This window comes from Heteronotia binoei, chromosome 3 (assembly GCF_032191835.1).
Source record: "Heteronotia binoei isolate CCM8104 ecotype False Entrance Well chromosome 3, APGP_CSIRO_Hbin_v1, whole genome shotgun sequence".
Lineage (NCBI taxonomy): Eukaryota > Metazoa > Chordata > Lepidosauria > Squamata > Gekkonidae > Heteronotia > Heteronotia binoei.
The window spans coordinates 171,948,243-171,968,220 of record NC_083225.1 but is presented as its reverse complement, the minus strand read 5'-3'; the positions used below and the strand labels follow the sequence as shown (position 1 = coordinate 171,968,220).

General features: G+C 45.8%; 1 protein-coding gene across 1 annotated transcript in view; it reads right to left on the bottom strand.

Annotated features, from left to right (window-relative positions):
• The window catches only part of PGR (progesterone receptor), a 91,188-nt gene that overhangs the window by 41,280 nt on the left and 29,930 nt on the right, over positions 1–19,978 (bottom strand). Inside the window, exon 3 of the mRNA XM_060234905.1 lies at positions 5,338–5,454. Within this exon, the coding sequence (XP_060090888.1) occupies positions 5,338–5,454 (117 nt within the window). The remainder of the gene's footprint in view (positions 1–5,337; positions 5,455–19,978) is intronic.

Sequence of the window (19,978 nt, the reverse complement as noted above, 5' to 3'; positions counted from 1 at the left end):
TGACATGTTACTATTTTATTGGTTTCCAACGCAAATGCTATCCAGACCAAATGTTCTTTCAGTTTATTAATTTCACTATTTTACCATTGGATTATAACATTGTACTACTTTGCATTCTTTAACCACAGCCCACCAGCTATATGTATCTCTGCTCACTGTATCCCATTCCATCGTCTGATGAAGTATGCATGCATACAAAAGCTTACATTCTGAATAAAACTTTGTTGGTCTTAAAGGTGCTACTGGACTCCTACTTTGTTCTACTAGCAATCCACCTGCCATCACCCGAAACTCTTTTCCAATGCATCTCCCACTATGACCCTTTGAGGAGGTAGAAGGAGCATCAATAAGGGGAGGGACGGTGGCTCAGTGGTAGAGCATCTGCTTGGGAAGCAGAAGGTCCCAGGTTCAATCCCTGGCATCTCCAAAAAAGGGTCCAGGCAAATAGGTGTGAAAAACCTCAGCTTGAGTCCCTGGAGAGCCGCTGCCAGTCTGAGAAGACAATACTGACTTTGATGGACCAAGGGTCTGATTCAGTATAAGGCAGCTTCATATGTTCAATATTAGAAAATTCCAGAAAGTGCTTCAAGGTTATTTTATTTTAAAAGGCTTTTAGTTTAGGCCCCCCCACACCTTTTTTGAATCTGGGATTCAAATCTATTAGTTTTAAATTTTGATATTTTAACGGTGCTGTATAAGCCACTTGAAGCCACAAGGAAGGGCAAGATACAAATATTTTAAAAACAATATCATTTGATATCTCTGCCTGCTTACTTCATTGTATTTTTCACATTTCCATCGTCCTGGCAAAACCATTCAGCATCCTTACAGGTAGAAACGGTTTATCTAATATAAAATATTGTTTTGGAACATCTCTTATGTCTTGGTAAGATTTAAGATGTCTGCAGGAAAAAAGGTATTGAGCCAACAGAATATCTCAGAGATTAGTTAAAGCTAAGGAAATCTGGTACCTGAAGAAGTGAGCAATGACTCACAAAAGTTCATACCCTACCACAAATCTTTTCTACTGCTAAGGAAATCAGTTAGTCCTGGATGGTATTGTCTTGTGGCAGCCCTTAAAAGCCTACAAGCTCAAAGTAACTGAGAAAACAAGGCCCAGCAAAAATGATTTCCTTACCAAAAGAAGAAGACCGTAGATTTATACCCCGCCCTTCTCTCTGAATCAGAGTCTTAGAGCAGTTGACAATCTTCTTTATCTTCTTCCCCCCACAACAGATACTCTGTGAGGCAGGTGGGGCTGAGAGAACTCTCACAGAAGCTGCTCTTTCAAGGACAAGCTCTGTGAGAACTACGGCTAACCCAAGGCCATTCCATCAGCTGCAGGTGGAGGAGTGGGGAATCAAACCTGGTTCTCCCAGATAAGAGTCCGCACACTTCACCACTACACCAAACTGACAACCTTCTACACCCATAAAAAGGGTCCATATGGCCCACTTTAATTAGTGATGGCTGTGGACAGAAATAAAGACTTCAAAATGTCTAGAACAGTTGTGTGGCACAGACAGTCCACCATCCCTCCTCCCTCAAAAAAAAGTATATTCACCACTGCGATCCATATGACACAACTTGCTGGGACTCAGTAGCTATAGAGTGCAGTGACATTAATCCTAGTTTTCTCCCTCACCGCCAGCCTAACACACTCCAGTAAATGCACCAAATATTCCTCCTACTACAGAACGCAGTAGTAGTAACTAAAGAGTTTTTTCCCCCACCAAACCACCCCATGTACCACCCTGAGACCTGACATCAACAAGGAATGAACTCCGCTAAACAGTTTCTGAATCTGCCACCCACAAACAGAAGAACATGCCTTCAGGTTGCAACAGACTCATGACAACCCAATCCACAGGGCATTCCAGGCAAGAGATGAGAAAGGAGTGGTTTGCCATTGCTTTCCTCCATGTCTTCCTTGGAAGTCTCTTATCCAAGTACTAATCATGGCCAAACCAGCTTAGCTTCTAAAGAGCAAGCTCAAACTAAGTCAGACTTTTAGGAAAAATAAGGTCCCCTATGCAAGCACCAGTCATTTCCGACTCTGGGGTGACGTTGCTTTCACAATGTTTTCACGGCAGACTTTTTACGAGGTGGTTTGCCATTGCCTTCCCCAGTCATCTACACTTCCCCCCAAGCAAGCTGGATACTCATTTTACCGACCTCGGAAGGATGGAAGGCTGAGTCAACCTCGAGCCGGCTACCTGAAAACCCAGGCAGCTGCAATTAAAGTTTTGACCCAAAAGTGTATACACCAGGGGTGGCCAAACTGTGGCTCAGGAGCCACATGTGGCTCTTTCACACATATTATGTGGCTTTTGAAGTCCCCACCACCCCGCTGGCCAGCTTAGAGAATGCATTTAAAGTTAAAGTTGCTTTATTTCCACCTCCCTCCTCTATTTGCCTACCTGCCTAGTGGCTCTCAAACATCTGACGTTTATTCTATGTGGCTCTTACATTAAGTAAGTTTGGCCATCCCTGGTATATACATTAATTTTAATGGTGGGGAAATTATCTAACTTATTTTCACTGTTTTTTCCTGCACAGTGAGCAAAGCCATACATAGCTGAGCAGAGCCATATATAGCTAGTAGGCAGTGGCCCAAAATGCAACATGGTACAGATTTAAGAACCAATGACAGTGAAGTAAAATTATCTGGTAGGCAGTGGTTTAGAGTGCAAAATGATACAATGACAGAATAGTGAAATTAAGAAATTGAGCAAACCTTTGATCTGAGTAGCATGAGCATGCGAAAGCAACAAAACAGTAGTATGTCAAAATGTGAGATTGTCTGTCAATGACAATGGAAGATGGGTTCAATATATGTAATGGGATAAGCGACCAAAGTCCCTGTTTGAGTGTGTCAATACAGCTAAACGAGAAATACATTGGATAGTGATTTTCTTGTCCACCTAATTTACTTTTTAACATGTAAACATAATTCTAGTTTGCCATAGGAAAAAGGAATACAATAAAATGTAGTGAAAATGGGTAAAACATATGTAATGAGATATACAGCCAATATCCCTATTTTGAGTATGTCAATACAAATAATTATACTGAGACACAATTCTAAAAGAGAAACACATTGGAATACTGTGGATGTATAGCTATACTCACTGAGAGTGGGTTTAGCATCTGTAATGAGATAAAAAACCAATATCCCTGTTCAGTCTTGGGGAGGTGTTTGTTCCAAGTTTCATAATCATTTGTAATTCAAGCAACTTCTCTCTCCATTCTGTTCTTGAAGTTCCTTTGCAGTAAAACAGCTACCTTGAGGTCACCCATTGAATGCTTTGGAAGGTTAAAGTGTTCTCCCACAGATTTCTCAGTTCTGTGATTGCTAATGTCAGATTTGTGTCCATTTATCCTTTGGCTTAGGGTTTGTCCTTTTTTCCCTACATAGAGAACTGAAGGGCATTGTTGGCATTTAATGGCATATATAACGTTGGAAGATTTTATTTTGGTTAATTTATAGCCTTTTTTAATAACTGGGGAGTTCAATGAAGTCTATCTTGTGTCTAGATGGCCTCTTTTTGCTGCTTTAATGACTGGCACAAGTCACCCACAAGACACCCACAAGTCACAAGTATTAACCAAAGTAATGAGCTGGGTACTGTCCTCAATGCCCCAATGGCAATCAGCATAATCAGTCCTCATCAGGCAATTCATGAGTGATCTTTTCTTAGTTTATGATCTAATGCTTTTCTGCATAGTGGAATGTATCCAAACAATGCAGAAACCCCAGCTCTGTAACTGGGTCCCTTGTTCTATCTTTGTGATCAATATTCAATCAAGAATGTTTCTGTTACAGTAAATGATATTACACCTGTGCTTAGTAGCTGATGTATAATTTGGATTTCCCAGATGCATGTATGACTCACTCCCCCATTTCAAACAAAGTATGACTTGTGTACTGCACTGTTTCCAAATGCGTGATGACTGCTCAAATTCAAGTTTGATAGCACTACACTTTCAAATTAGCACTTCAGGAAGGAGATGATATTGGATTTATACCCCGTCCTTTACTCTGAATCTCAGAGCACCTTACAATCTCCTTCACTTTTCTCCCCCATAACAAACATCCTATGAGGTAGATGGGGCTGAAAGAGCTCTCCCAGAAGCTGCCCTTTCTGCCCTTAGCTAACCCAAGGCCATTCCAGCAGGTGCAAGTGGAGGAGTGGGGAAACAAACCCGGTTCTCTCAGATAAGAGTCCATGCACTTAACCACTATGCCAAACTGGCTCAGTCTTATCATTATTGGGACTATGTTGCAGAAACCACCTTCTTGTAAATGTTTAGACATGTTGTGCCAGTGCACTTTCAGAGCTCAAGCAGATGTTGCATATGACCAGGGCAGGAGCAGAAACATATTAGGCCACACACCCCTGATGTAGCCAATCCTCCTGGAGCTTACAGGGTTCTTCTTACAAGACGTACTGTACGCTCTTGGAGGATTGGCTACATCGGGGGGGGGGGGGTGCGGTGTGGCCTAATATACAAAGGAGTTCCTGCTACAAAATAAGCCCTGGTTTTCCCTGATCCATTTAACTGACTGTGGTTCAGTGGTTCAAAGAAACTATAACATCACAATGAAAATGAAAATAAATAAATACCATATCAAGCAGGTCTCTGGTGAGGCAGCATATACGTTTTCTAATAAATAGCTACACAAACAAATATATACACTTTAAATAAATGTTAGTGGGAACATGCAGGGCAAGAAGTGTAGTTACTGCTCCAGCTGGTAGCCATACATTCCTGATGTTTGTTTGAAAGACAGCCACGCTCTATAATCCTAATGCCAGCCACTTTTCCTAGCAAAGTGCCATCCCCTACTGCAGTATAAGGTCATTACTTTATGTAAATTGGATAGGGTTTACTGCCAGAACTATGTAATAAGAAATAATAATGCAAATTATGAAAAACAGTGACACAGCTTGCAAAACAAAAATCAAAATGACTTCATTAAAATTTGGATTATAAGCAGCAAACTCTATTATATGGCATAGAATAGGGCCCTTCTAGTCCAAACTCCCTACTCAATTAAGGAAATCCAAATGGCATCCACAAAAGATGATGGTCGAACCATCCCTTTATGTTTTATAGAATCTTCCCACTAGAAGGACCCTTAGAGTTCTAACACTGACTCAATATGGGAAATCTAAATAGCCTCTCCAAAAGGTGAGTGTTGAGCCACATCCTGAATATTTCCAGCATGGGAGAGCCCACCCCCCCACTTAGATAATGGGTTCCAAGTAGACACAACAGTAACAGTTTTAACTACCATACATCTGAATTTTTTTCATTAATCACAAGACCTACCTCCAAGTACCATGCCAGCTTGACAACACTTTCTCAAGCGACACGCAGGACAGTTCTTCCGGCGAATTTTATCAACTATACAGTCATTCCGCCCGGCACATAAATAGTTATGCTGTCCTGAAAGAAACGGGAAAAATAAGTCCACAGAATTCCATGTGTAAAAACTAAGCGCTTGCGGAACATTTCCAGTGCAATCAATGGGAAATGCAATCCAATTCTTTGGCAAAACTTTGACATGCTTGTGTATTTTACATCAATCCACAAAAATACCTGGTCAGCAAGAGACAGACATCTGGCCATGGAGAAGAAAAGTGGCCTATAAACATCTAAATAAATTTACACTATAGGAAAAGGACAGTAACAGAAGCTATGCTAGGTCTTCTCTGATGGGTGCCAGAGTAGCAAGAAAGCAGCCCGTGCCCTGATTCGCTAGTAAATGGTGTAATAATTTTTCACAATGTAAACTGTGACCTACACTGACCTGGAAAGCCCAGATATTGGAAGAAGATATTGGATTTATATCCCACCCTACACTCTGAGTCTCAGAGCGGTCACAATCTCTTCTAACTTCCTCCCCCTCCCCCCACAACAGACACCCTGTGAGGTAGATGGGGCTGAGAGAGCTTTTACTGCAGCTGCCCTTTCAAGGACAACTCCTGTGAAAGCTATTGCTGACCCAAGGTCATTCCAGCAGATACAAGTGGAGGAAAGGGGAATCAAACCCAGTTCTCCCAGACAAAAGTCCGCGCACTTAACCACTACATCACACTGGCTGCAATCTGTTACTTACTGTGGCATTCCAACCAGAGTTAAAATTGTCAAAGCACCTTGACTTCAATGAACTCAGAAGGGCACAACTCTGCTTAGGATGCCATTGTTAACCGTTCCTTACTTATTGTTTCTTACTGTTAATTAAATATATCTTGAAAGCGCATTATTGACCCATATGATCGGGGGGAGGGAAGGAGGTTGAAATAAACCTAGAAACCATTTATATGGACTCCAAATAATCAGATTCCATTTCTGCTGTGTTGTATTACAGAAGGACAAGCCAACCTGTTCCTGTTTAACATGACCCACCAAAAGAAAAATTAGAATCTTATGGACTGATTAGCCTTTAGCACATGGATCACAATGCCAGGGTCACAACGACAATGACAAAGCTTTGTTATGATCACTTTTTATGGGTTGGCTGTTCTGCTAGAAGCATGGAACTGGAGCATTTTTTCTTTTCTTTTTTTGCGCAGATCTCTCGCTACGCAACGGGCAAAGATGAAAATGCATGTTACTCCTATAACCGGAAAATGACATAAATTAAGCAAAAGATACGTCTAATTTATTAATTTTACTTCCATGAGGTGTTTTTTGCATGATACAGGCTGCTACCGATTATTACCCCATTTCCACAACATTTCAGTCACACTGGTGCTGACCTTAAAGCAACCGTTCTCTACCAAGAAGACTTCAAAATCTAATTCAGCATGAAGCTGCAGAATTAAAAATCCATCAAGAAATTTGATACCATCCTCCAGGGGCTTAACTAGGGCATGGGATTCCCTGGTCATTACATGTATTAAGCAGCTTAGAACCACCAGGGAACCAACTACTGCCATTATGAATGGCCACTGTACTTTACTCCATTACATGTGAATCGTATATTTAATATCCAAGAATGCTCTCCTGTACATATTTTTTTTTAAAACTACAAAGGGGAATCCAGAGCTAAAGCCAATGTTTCTGTAAACCTCAGGGAACTCACAGACTTGCAGCAAACTCTTTGAATTTAAGGGGGAGGGAATGAAATAAAACACAAAATAAACTATGTTGAGATATTGTAAGACTACTTCATTGTATGCCATTAAAGGTTCTTGAACCTGACTTGACTACTTCATGAGATTTGGCCACCATTTAGGATTACATAAGCAATTCGAGACACTATCACCTAGGCAACCCAAAGTGGCAGTCAGGATTTTGTGAGGTAGTTTCATAAAATCTCAGAGCTTTTAAACTATTTTTGACTTGATCCCTTGGGAAGCACAGGAAGAAGTCTAGGAAATAGGCTGCCGGGACTGTGGGGTGGGGTGGAGGGCAGCTGAGACGAAGGCAGCAGAAAGCAGAAACTGGTGAAAGTGGAGCTGGGAAATTAGGAGAAACAGAGGCTGCAGGGAGAGGAAAAGAGTGGCCAGCAAAGAGCAGAAGACTGGGAGCTATAGAAAATGGGGAGAAGCAGCTGGAAGCACGAGAAAGCACAAGTCAGCAGGATAGGAAAAACAGATACAGGGGGCCAAACCACAAGGATGCTACTGCCTTTCAAAGTCAATTAAAATGCCGCAAGGCCTGAGGCATTCTTGTCTACCATCACCTCCTGTCTTATCAAGCACCAAAATAGCTGCACACACCCAACAAAACTGTTTTGGCACTTGATAAGAAGTGTGTGATCGATAAGAACAATAGCACTACTTGCAACATTTTTAAATTCCTTTAAAATGGAAGCAATATGCTTGCCATGGCCATAAGGACACCATCTCTTCTAGTGTGGCCAGGGAAGGGAGTCAATGAAGCAGATGAGATTTCCCTTCCCCCTTGAGTCTTTGTGGGTTCCATGCTTATTTTACGTAATTACATCGCACCTTGTGCTTCCTGCATTCCATGCCCTTTCAACCTGCTATTACACATTTTTTTTCTTTATAAAGTACATACGTATCTAGCTAGTGAAGACCTACTATGTGAACACATGAACAAATGAAGCTGACTTATACTGAATTAGACCATCGGTTCATCAAGGTCAGTATTGTGGTCTTTCACATCACCTACTGCTTGGTCCTTTAATTGGAGATGCCAGTAATGAATGGGGACCTTCTGCATGTCAGGCAGATGCTCTGCCACTGAGCCACAGCCCCTCCCAACACAGTAGGCTTTAGTCCAGGGGTGGCCAAACTGTGACTCTTTCACTCATATTATATGGCTCTCAAAGCCACCACTGCCCCACCGGCTGACCTGGATAAGGTATTTGTCTCTTTAAATCACTTACCCAATCCAAGCCAGCTGGCAGCTTGGAGAATGCATTTATAGTTAAAATTGCTTTCTTTCCACCTCCCCCTCTCCCCATCTATTTGCCTTCTGTTGTGTCTTGAATTTCAGTCCTGAAGTTACAACACAGCGAACGCTACACAGAGGACCAGTGGGAGTCCACTGGTCCCTGGACGTAGCTCACAAATACGCTCCACCAATCAAGATCTGTGGCGAGAAATTTAACTGGCCAGGATTGGACCTGGCCAGGCTGAGGGTTGTTCCAGGGTATGTATATAATTGGGACCCGGCCCACGTTTCCCTCTCTTGTGATGTACTCGCTAACAAAGCATGTTGCCTTCAACACGTCTCGTCACTCAGTACATTACAGTGGTGACGAGGATGGGATCCTAGCCAGGTAACTCCCCAAGCGGGACTTCGCTGACCTGGCTGGAGACGAGGAAGGCATGCAGGCTAGGGAAACTGAAGCGCCCACCGCTGCCACCATGGCTAACCAGAGTGGGATGACGGGCCACCTTGCTGAGTTCGACCCCGCCAACCCCGATAGGTGGGAGACCTACACGGAGCAGGTCGACTTCTACCTACGAGCGAACATGATTACAGACGACAGCTGTAAGAGAGACGTGCTCCTGAGTGACTGCGGGGAGGCCACATTTGAGATCGCAAAAGGTCTCTCAGCCCCCGCAAAGATCACGGAGAAAACGTACGAAGAGGTAGTCAGACTCCTGACCAGGCACTTCTTGCCCCAGCCATCCATCATCACCCGCCGATTCCTCTTCCACAAGAGGGATCAAGGGGCAGGAGAGACAGCCGTCTACCTGGCCGCCCTCTGCCAAATTGCGGGGAACTGCAGCTTCGACAAGCTGGATGAAGCCCTGAGAGATCGATTCGTCTGTGGCCTCCGTGACGAAAGACTGCAGCAAAAGCTCTTCGCGAAGGAGGATCTCACCCTCCAACTCGCCTTCAACGAAACCACCACGTTCAAGAGAGCAACCAAAGCTTTCCACAACCCACGAGTGGAAGCCGTCCACCAGGAGGAAATGGCGCCGGGCAACCCAGAGGAGGAGGAGGCACACCAGCTCCGTTGCCAACCAGGAATGGGGCCAAGAGCGCCCACTTGGCCACGAGCAACAGAGAGACCAGTCAACACCAAGTGCACCAGCTGTGGGGATCTACACGAGCAACGGGACTGCCCCTATCGCAACATGGACTGCAGGAACTGTGGAAGAGTGGGCCACATAGCGTGGGCTTGCCAGGCCAAGACCCCCTGCAGACGCCAGTCCACCAACTACGACTCGACCGATGCCTACTTGACCGCATTGACTAGCCTGCAGGTAATGAACTTGCCCCTCACCATCCCCAATAAGGTCAGGGTGTCGGTCCTAATCGTGGGCGCTCCATGCCTAATGGAGCTGGACTTGGGCTCCTCCATCTCCATAATTTTGGAGGAGTCTTTAAGAAACTTTGCCCACGTGGCCGGCCCCAGCTGCAACCGGCTGATTTCATACTGCGGGACTTCCAAAAAAAACCCGTACAGATTTTGGGTTGGACCAGTGTAAGGGTAGAGTTTAAGAGCTTTAAGGGCATGCTGGACATACACGTGGTCAAACGCCAGCTCACCACATTACTGGGGCTGGTCTGGTTTCGACCGCTGGGTATTCAAATAGTGGGGGTGCAGCAGATGCGAATGCAAAATTTCGAGCACGTGTGCCGGGAATTCCCAGAAGTGTTTGATGGGTCCCTGGGGTGCTACACGGGGCCTCCCATCACCTTACCCCTCGATCCCCACGTGAGACCGATAAGGCTGAAGGCCAGGCGAGTTCCATTCGCTCTTAAACCAAAAATAGAAGCGGAGCTGGGCCACCTCACGGCCCAGGGAGTGCTAGAACCGGTATCCTACGCTGCATGGGAAACACCCATAGTCACTCCAGTGAAGCCTAATGGAGATGTGTGCATATGTGCTGACTATAAGTGCACAATAAATAAGGCACTCCAGGACAATCCATACATCCATATGCGCTGACTATAAGTGCACAATAAATAAGGCACTCCAGGACAATCCATACCACGTACTGGCAGCCCTAGCAGGCTCTAAGGTTTTTGAAAACTGGACCTGGCCCAGGCATACCAGCAACTCCCGGTGGACGCTGAGACAGCAGAGGCTCAGACCATTGTGACTCATAGGGTAGCTTTTCGGGTGCGGCGGTTGCAATTTAGGGTTAGTGTGGCTCCGGGGATCTTTCAGAGCATAATGGACTTTCTTCTCAAAGGGATCCCTGGAGTGCAACCGTTTTTTGATAATGCTTTGATCGCCGCCCCGGACGCTGATGAGTTCAGCAGCCGTCTGCAAGAGGTACTTCGCCGCTTCCAGACAGCAGGACTTAAAGTGAAGCGGGAGAAGTGTCCCCTCGGGGTGTCAATGGTAGAGTTCTTGGGGTTTGCTGCAGATGCCACGGGAATCCACCCAACGGCCGACAAGACCAGGGCAATAGTCCACGCCCCAGCCCCCACGTGCAAGGCAGAGTTACAAAGTTTCTTGGGCTTATTAATTTTTTTATCATTCATTTTTGCCCCACAAAGTGGCCATCGCATAGGCTCCTCGATAAAAACGCCCCGTGGGTCTGGGAGAAAAAGCAGGCCGCTGCTTTTCAGGCAGTCAAGGACCTCCTAGTTTCCAATGATGTGCTCCACCATTTTGACGAATCCCTACCAGTGATTCCGGCTTGCAATGCTTCCCCGTACGGGGTGGGCGCCGTTCTGGGGTACCAACTCCCAGATGGGAGGGAGGTCCCTGTGGCCTATTATTCGAGGACCCTGACCCCCGCAGAGCACAACTATGCCCAGATAGACAAGGAGGCCTTGGCAATAGTGGTGGGTGTGCATAAATTCAACGACTACCTGTACGGTAGGCATTTCATGAATGCCACAGACCACAAGCCACTACTTGGCCTCCTCGCCCCAGACCGCCAGACACCACATATTGTCACAGCGCATCCTGCGGTGGAACCAGTTCCTCAACTCATACACATATGCCCTGGTCCACCATCCTGGCAAAGCTAAGAGACATGCTGAAGCCCTCAGCCACCTGCCCCTGCCCTCGATGTAACCAGATCCCACCCTTGCCCACCATGTGATGCTTCTAGAGACTCTACCCGAGAGGCCCCTCCATGCCGCTGAGGTAGCTAGGGCTACGGGTAGAGACTGTATCCTTGCACGTGTTTTAGACTGGGTGGGAAGGGGGTGGCCCGTGGACGCAGAATTCAGGACATCCGCATCACGCAGATATGAACTGTCCATACACAAGGGGTGCATTCTCTGGGGTAGCAGGGTGGTGGTCCCCCCCCCCCATTGCGGAAGCAAGTGCTGGAAGCCTTACATGAAACACAACCGGGGATAGTGCATATGAAGGCCCTGGCATGTAGCTATGTATGGTGGCCGGGGATGGACGAGGAGACAGAAGTGTGGGTTAGAAGGTGCCAACCTTGCCAAAAGTCCCGGCCTGATCCGCCCAGTGCCCCTGTCCACCGCTGGGAGTCCAACAGGAGGCCGTGGTTCTGGTTACACCTAGACTTTGCGGGGCCATACCAGGGCCAAATATTCTTTATTCTAGTTGATGCGTACACCAAGTGGTTGGAAGTGATTCCCGTAGCTTCAACCTCCACCGCGGCGGTGGTCAGAGCCTTGCGAAGGGTCTTTTGCACTCATGGGATTCCCGAGACCCTCGTCACGGACAATGGTACCGCTTTCACCTCCCGGGAATTCCAGGAGTTCTTGAATCGGTACCTCATCCAGCACATTCAGTCCGCCCCTTTCCATCCAGCCACCAACGGTCAAGCAGAGCGCATAGTGCGCGCCACTAAAGAGGCCCTGGGTCGCATTGTACAGAGAGACTGGGACCACTGCCTGGCAGCCTTCCTGTTTGGGAACAGAATCACCCCCAATCCCATCACCGGGTTAAGCCCTGCCGAGTTGCTAATGGGGAGGAAGTTGATCACTAGGCTAGACAGGTTGCATCCTGACCGGGCCACGGACCTCCACAGTTCCCCCAAAACCAGGGAAGCCCCTAGGGGATTTTTTCTAGGGGATCCGGTATACACAAAGAACTTTGCAAGCGGGCCGGAGTGGGTAGCCGCCCGGGTGCTGCGGGTCATCGGGTCCTGCTCCTACGAGGTCTCATTGGAGGGGGGGCCAGATCCTAAGGAGGCATATTGACCAGCTGCGCTGCTGCAGCTTGCTGGAAGAACTGACAGCAATCAGGGGAGCAGGGGAAAATTAACAGCAACACCCCCAGGAGCTACCCAGCCTATGCCGGCTGCACCGACTATGAGGGCGGAAGAGCACCACAGTGGAGGGAGCGACCCCCCCCCCAGAGAGGAGGTTCCGGAACAGCAACAAGCGGCGGCCAGCCCTCTTCCAGCATCACCCCACCACGAGGAACCAGCCGCCCAGCCAGCCACGGCGGCCACTCCAACTCCCCAAATAACCCCAAGGAGGTCGACCAGGGAACGCAGGGCACCAGCCTACTTGAAAGACTTTGTGTCTTAAACTAAGGGGGGGAGGAGTGTTGTGTCTTGCATTTCAGTCCTGAAGTTACAACGCAGCGAACGCTACAGAGGGGACCAGTGGGAGTCCACTGGTCCCTGGATGTAGCTCGCAAATATGCTCCGCCAATCAAAATCTGTGGCGGGAAGTTTAACTGGCCAGGATTGGACCTGGCCAGGCTGAGGGTTGTTCCGGGGTATGTATATAATCGGGACCCGGCCCGCGTTTCCCTCTCTTGTGATGTACTTGCTAATAAAGCATGTTGCCTTCAACACGTCTCGTCACTCAGTACATTACACCTTCCTTCCTTGCGGCTCTCAAACATCTGATGTTCATGACTTGCGGCTCTCAAACATCTGACATTTATTTTATGTGGCTCTTATGTTAAGCATGTTTGGCCACCCCTGCTTTAAGCTTTCATTCTACTATAAGTTTTTCTAGACTACTATTCTACTATTACCTCACACGGTCTGATAATAATAATAATAAGATGATATTGGATTTATATCCCGCCCTCCACTCCGAAGAGTCTCAGAGCGGCTCACAATCTCCTTTACCTTCCTCCCCCACAACAGACACCCTGTGAGGTAGATGAAGATATTGGATTTATATTCCGCCCTCCACTCTGAAGAGTCTCAGAGCGGCTCACAATCTCCTTTACCTTCCTCCCCCACAACAGACACCCTGTGAGGTGGGTGGGGCTGGAGAGGGCTCTCACAGCAGCTGCCCTTTCAAGGACAACCTCTGCCAGAGCTATGGCTGACCCAAGGCCATGCTAGCAGGTGCAAGTGGAGGAGTGGGGAATCAAACCAGGTTCTCCCAGATAAGAGTCTGCACGCTTAACCACTGCACCAAACTGGCTCTCCTTTTAAGCCTTTTAAGGTCCTGCAAGACTCCTGTTTATGACAACTGGGAGAAGTTGCTGACCCACGCAGCTCAATCCTATACACATTTATAGAACTAACCCCTTCCAAATTCAGTGGGCTTGTGATCACAGCCTCAGTCTTTTTGTAAAAAACTCTCTCACAAATAAAACATTAAAGAATCTCTGGCATTTGTTTTTCTAGCGGAGTCTCAACATCTCATACATCATTATCTTCGATTTTCCTAAGCCAGTGAATCACTCAGTCATCCTGTTTCAGCGGCTATGGAACACAAAAGAATGAACTGACCACAGTGCCATTCAATTGTTTTTAACAACCTCGTTCCAGGAGGTTAAGCTTCCATTTGCAACTGAGAATGCTGAAGATCACTCCCACATGGTCTGATAATAAGTGATAATCCAATCACAGCCTTCAGAGAAGTAGTTTTTTTTCCAGGTTTCTTCCTCTTTCAGACTACATGTGGGGCACATTCAAGCACTCCATCACCCATCAGCAGTCCAAAGTGAAACAGTCCAATAACAAATACTCCATCTGATGTAGGGAGGGGGTCACATGTTTGGCCCTTAGGTGCATATTAGGAAAGTGTGGTCCCTGTGATACACCTATTTTGCATGCTTGCTGTTTTGTCTGAACTGGACAATATATGGATTTTCTGTGCATACACCTTCTGTTCTGTACATATAGAAGCTCTGCATGCCCAATTCACACAAAATGGTGAATGTGCATATCCACAGCATCAGGAGAATCAAGCACTATGGCCAAAAGATTACCAGTTTGAGTGGATATAACATTTGAAGGGAGCTGCAGTCTCCAGTTAAAGGATCTCAGGTAACAGGTGCTGGAAAAGACCTGTCTCCACCCAAGGGTCTGGAGGAACCATGGCTCAGCGGCAGAGCATCTGCTTGGCATGCAGAAGGTCCCCGGTTCAATCCCTGGCATCTCCAGTTTAAAAGGGCCAAGCAGTACGTGAAGTGAAAGACCTCTAAGTGAGACCACAGAGAGCTGCTTCCAATTTGACTACATGAGACTGACTGATAGACTAACAGTCCAATGCTGTGTAAGGTTGCAAGCAGCATCACCTGTTCATAAACTGTGCATCATAGGACAAAGTACTAAACCTGATGGATCAGTGACCTAACTTGGGATCTTATCAATAATGTTATGGCTGGCTTTTACGACTGTATGTTTCAAGCTTTCATGGTTTGTTTTTTCATTTTGCTAATCACAAGTAGCAAATTAGGATGGTATGTGTGGGTACCACATAAGGTAGTGATGGTGGAAATTGCCATCAAATCACCCAAAGGGTGATTAACATGTGGAATTCACTGCCACAGGAGGTGGTGGCGTCCACAAGCATAGCCACCTTCAAGAAGGGGTTAGATAAAAATATGGAGCAGAGGTCCATCAGTGGCTATTAGCCACAGTGTGTGTGTGTGTATATATATATATTTGGGCGCTGTGTGACACAGAATGTTGGACTGGATGGGCCATTGGCCTGATCTAACATGGCTTCTCTTATGTTCTTATGTTCTTAAGTTGCAGCCAGTTTATGGTGACCCCGTACGTTTTTCAAGGCAAGTGATGGTTTTGCCCTGGACTTCCTCAGAGGTCTCCCATCCAACCAGGACCAATCCTGCTTAGTTTCAGAGGTCTGATGAGATCAGGCTAGCCTGGGCCATCCAGTTCGGGGAATGCAAGATAGACTGGCTGAAAAAGCACATTTGGTCCAAGTAAGCATCATGGTTCAAATGGGAATTCGAACATGGGCTTCATAGGTCCACTACTCCACGACACTGGCTTCAAGGGTCCACCATATCTCATCCCATGTAGATAATGCATGAAATTCAACCTTTTCCTTTGCTTTAGTCTCAATTCTGTGTTACATTTTCATGCAACAGATTTCTGTGAAGACAATTACACAGGATATGCCTGTTTATCTTTGTGCATGGTAACTGTAACCGCACACACAGCAATTTGTCACAGCCATAATCTGCACCCAGACTGCAAATGATTTTGTGGACCATCCTACACGACTGGATGCAAAACTGCAACCTTCCTTTTAAAAGGTCAGGTTCCTCTTTTATGCAAAGCCACTTCTGTCTTTCCTTCTTTAAAAAAAAAAAACAACAAACCTCAAAGAGCTACTACCAATTTGGAGAATGACTGCAGTTTTTTGGTCATGGGTACTTAAGTAGTGTTACGTGAAAGAATGGCTGATTACAGACCAGCATTTTGGACCGACTCAGAGACGCCTCTGAATACGGCCCAAATAATCCCTCCACACTCAAACAGCTGCCCGGCATCCACATCCTGCACTCACCCCGTCCTGCAGGCCACTCCACCTGGCTCAAAAAGCTACCACTGTGAAACTGGTAGCAAAGCTTTGAGCCGGCTGTCAGTCACCTCCGCGCCGTCTGGAAGGGGAAGGGTGCAAGTGGGGTGACTTGGCAGTGTGAAAGTGCCAAGCCGCCCCAAGCTGTTTCTGGGGTTTTTTTTAAACAACCCAATCAGAGCACTCGTGAGCATCAGCGCTTGACCCCGGGGGGAAAAAGAGGAATCCGGCTTCTGGGTTGCCTTCCCATGCGGAGGTGCCCAGCAGCCGTGCGGACTGGAGGCGAGCGGCATGCGGGTGAACGTGGGGAGGCTCCAGGGTGACTCGTTTTGGGCTGTCCAGATTTGGAACGCCTTCAAGCCGCCCCAGAATGCCCGTCTGTTATCAGCCAATGTATCTCTCTTCATCCAGACTTTTTTTTATTAGAACAATTTTATTAAGGTCACCAAGTAATCAGTTTCCAAAGTTTGTACCAAAATAAGCTTTAAAAAAATATAATGCTATAGTTCAGTCAAAAGAAAGGCAAAAAAAATCAATATTTAAGCTGTAATCGTTAATGCAACAGCACAAGAACCTGCTTTGGCGGGGAGGACAGGATATAAATGCGAAGAATAAAAATAAATAAATAAATAAGAACAGCTCTGCTAGTTCAGGTCAATGGTCCATCTGTTTCACATAGGGCAGGGAATCCTGGAAGATTCAAAGCAGAGTCCCACAGCCTTGCCTACAACAAGGTAATTCAAAGGTATACTGCCTCTGAACATCAGGAAGGTCTGTGGCTTAGTGGAAGAGCCTTGCCTTTGCATGAAGAAGGTCCCAGGTTCAATCCCTGGCCTCTCCAGTTAAAAGGGCCAGGCAATAGGTGATGTGAAAGACCTCTACCCGAGACCCTGGAGACCTGCTACCAGTCTTAAGTAGACAATACTGACACTAATGAACTGATAGTCTGATTCAGCATAAGGCAATGCCATGTGTTTGCATGTACAACATGAAATTACCATTCAGCCACCATAAATAATAGCCACTGGAAGACCTGTCATCGCTGTTGCATCCCTTTTAAAGCCGTCTAGTCTAGTAACCGTCACTATATCCCATGACCGCAAGTCCCACAGGTTATGCATTGATGGAAGTACTTCCTTTTCTCCGTCCAGACTGCCCCCATTTCACTGGGTGCCTAAGAAAAGTGTACTTGAAAGGGGGGGGGACCCCTATTTGGTTGAGCTTATATTTTAAAAAGGATTGGACTTAAATCAATGAAAGACAAGTATAGCGCATACCTTGTACATAACCAAGCTAAATGTAGCTGACCAGCTATGGATTGTGGCCTGCTGAGAGATAATGTGCCTATGCAAGGCTTTTTTTTGTAGCAGGAACTTCTTTGCATATTAGGCCACACACCCCTGATGTAGCCAATCCTCCAAGAGCTTACAGGGCTCTTAGTACAGGGCTTACTGTAAGCTCCAGAAGAACTGGCTACATCAGGGGTGTGTGTCCTAATATGCAAAGGAGTTCCTGCTATAAAAAAAGCCCTGAACACTAATACTAATGTCTTACAAAAAGTCTCAGCAACATTTTCTTCACGTAAATCCAGTTTATTTTGCCACAAAGCAACCAGCCTTGGAAAGGTGTGAATTGGTCCAAACTCATATGCCATACATCCACTATGTCCGTTTATTTCCTTTAGCTGCATATATATATTATATTTACAGCAGATTAATCAATAATGTGACAGGTTCAATCAATGTTACTGTTTCACTTCCACGCTTTATTTCAGCCCAAAGCTTATCACTTTACAAAACACAGCTCCTTCCTTTTACTATCGCTTCACTGTCATCTTCAGTAGATTGAATCTGTCGCATTATTGATTAATCTGCTGTAAATATAATATATATATGCAGCTAAAGGAAATAAACGGACATAATCCACACCTTTCCAAGGCTGGTTGCTTTGTGGTAAAATAAATTGGATTTACATGAAGAAAATGTTGCTGAGACTTTTTGTAAGACATTAGTATTAGTGTTTGGATTTATCATATTGGAAAGCTGATTTTACACGGAGCCTATTGGCATTCTCTTCATTCTCCCTTCCCGTGTGACTTTTTTGTACCTGCTTATAAAAACACCCCTGCCTTACAGCAAACATAGAAAATGTATTTATTGTATCATTGATGGTCAACCATACATGGCTACATTCAGCTTGAGGGAGTATGAGTTGTGCTCAAACAGTGGAGGCCTGCCTCAGCTGGCCCAGGGCAAGCTTCAAAGCTCTATGAATTGAATGGTTCAATAATGAAGAACAAGTGTGGTAAATCCCTGTTATAAAGATTGCCTTTCTGGCACAGTTCCATTTTACTACAGTCCTTATACCTTTATTTAAAAAATCCTCCTCACCAGTTCTGTTTTATACGTTGGGCCAAATGACAGAAGCATGAAGGCCCTCCCGACCTTTTCAGGCAGGCTGTTCCAACAGGTGGGAGCCAAAAGAGAGAATGCACAGATATGGACAGCTGTTGCTCCTATTCAGGGCACTACCTGCCAGAGGCTTTGCTCAAGCCAGCTAACCTGTCTCAGCAGAGTGTATTAAGAGAGATGGTCCTGCAGATACATGGGACTCAGGTCATGAAGGGCAACAATCTATAAATCAGTTAATTATGCCCATGGCTTTTTTTTTGTAGCAGGAACTCCTTTGCATATTAGGCCACATATCCTTGATGCAGCCAATTCTCCAAGAGCTTACAGAAGGCCCTGTACTAAGAGCCCTGTAAGCTCTTGGAGGATTGGCTACATCAGGGGGTGTGTGGCCTAATATGCAAAGGAGTACTTGCTACAAAACAAGCCCTGAATGCCCCATAATCATAGGTAGTAACCCACACAGTAATTCTAAAATGTGTGCACATATCCTGTCAGACTAATATTTGAGATTTTAGAGCTAAGGGAAAGCTGTCAGTTATCTGACCTTTGTGTTCAGATTCCAGCATCTCTGCGTTCAGATTCCAGCATCTCTCCAAAGGGCAGAACGTGTGACTAATAGGGGAAAGATATGCAAGATATTTGGCCAATTTCAAAATTAGGGAATAAAATGAATCTGGCCCAAAGCCACCTGGATTACTTTGATAGATCTAAAATGAGACTTGTGCAATACTAAAGATTTTTCTAGTGGCCATTCATTTGTAATGTCTGCAAATGGTATAATTATTCTAATATACACCAGTATTGCTTCAAATCCCTTCCCACCTGCAGAAATACCTATCACCTTTAGATCTAGCCCCACAGGAACTACTGATGCTGCGTGCTGTTATTCCCTCTCCATTTTGGCCTTAAAACAGCTCTGTAAGGTAAGTTAGGTCACAACTGGGGCTCGCCTAAGGCAGGTGTGGGCCAAATTACAGCTCAGGAGCCACATGTGGCTCTTTCACGCATATTGTGTGGCTCTCAAAGCCCCCACCATCCTGTTGGCCATCTTGGAGAATGCATTTAAAGTTAAAGTTGCTTTCTTTCCACCTCCCTCCCTCCCCATCTATTTGCCTCCCTCCATCCTGACTCTCAAACATCTGATGCTCATGTCTTGCGGCTCTCAAACATTTGACATTTACTCTATGTGGTTCTTATGTTAAGCAAGTTTGGCCACCCAAGTCTAAGGTCACTCAGTGACTTTTGTAGCCCTAAGTGGTTTGAGCAGAGGGGGAGGGAGGGTCTGTCTCCTAGAGAGTAGAAGGCTAGAGTAACGCCCCTGCCACCATTCTGTACTCTTGAGTATCATTGTGGATTTGCACACTGCACTTGTACATACTGCTCTTGTGCTACTGTTGCACTATAGCACTCACTTGCCAAGGAACTGGCTTGTCCATTCAAGA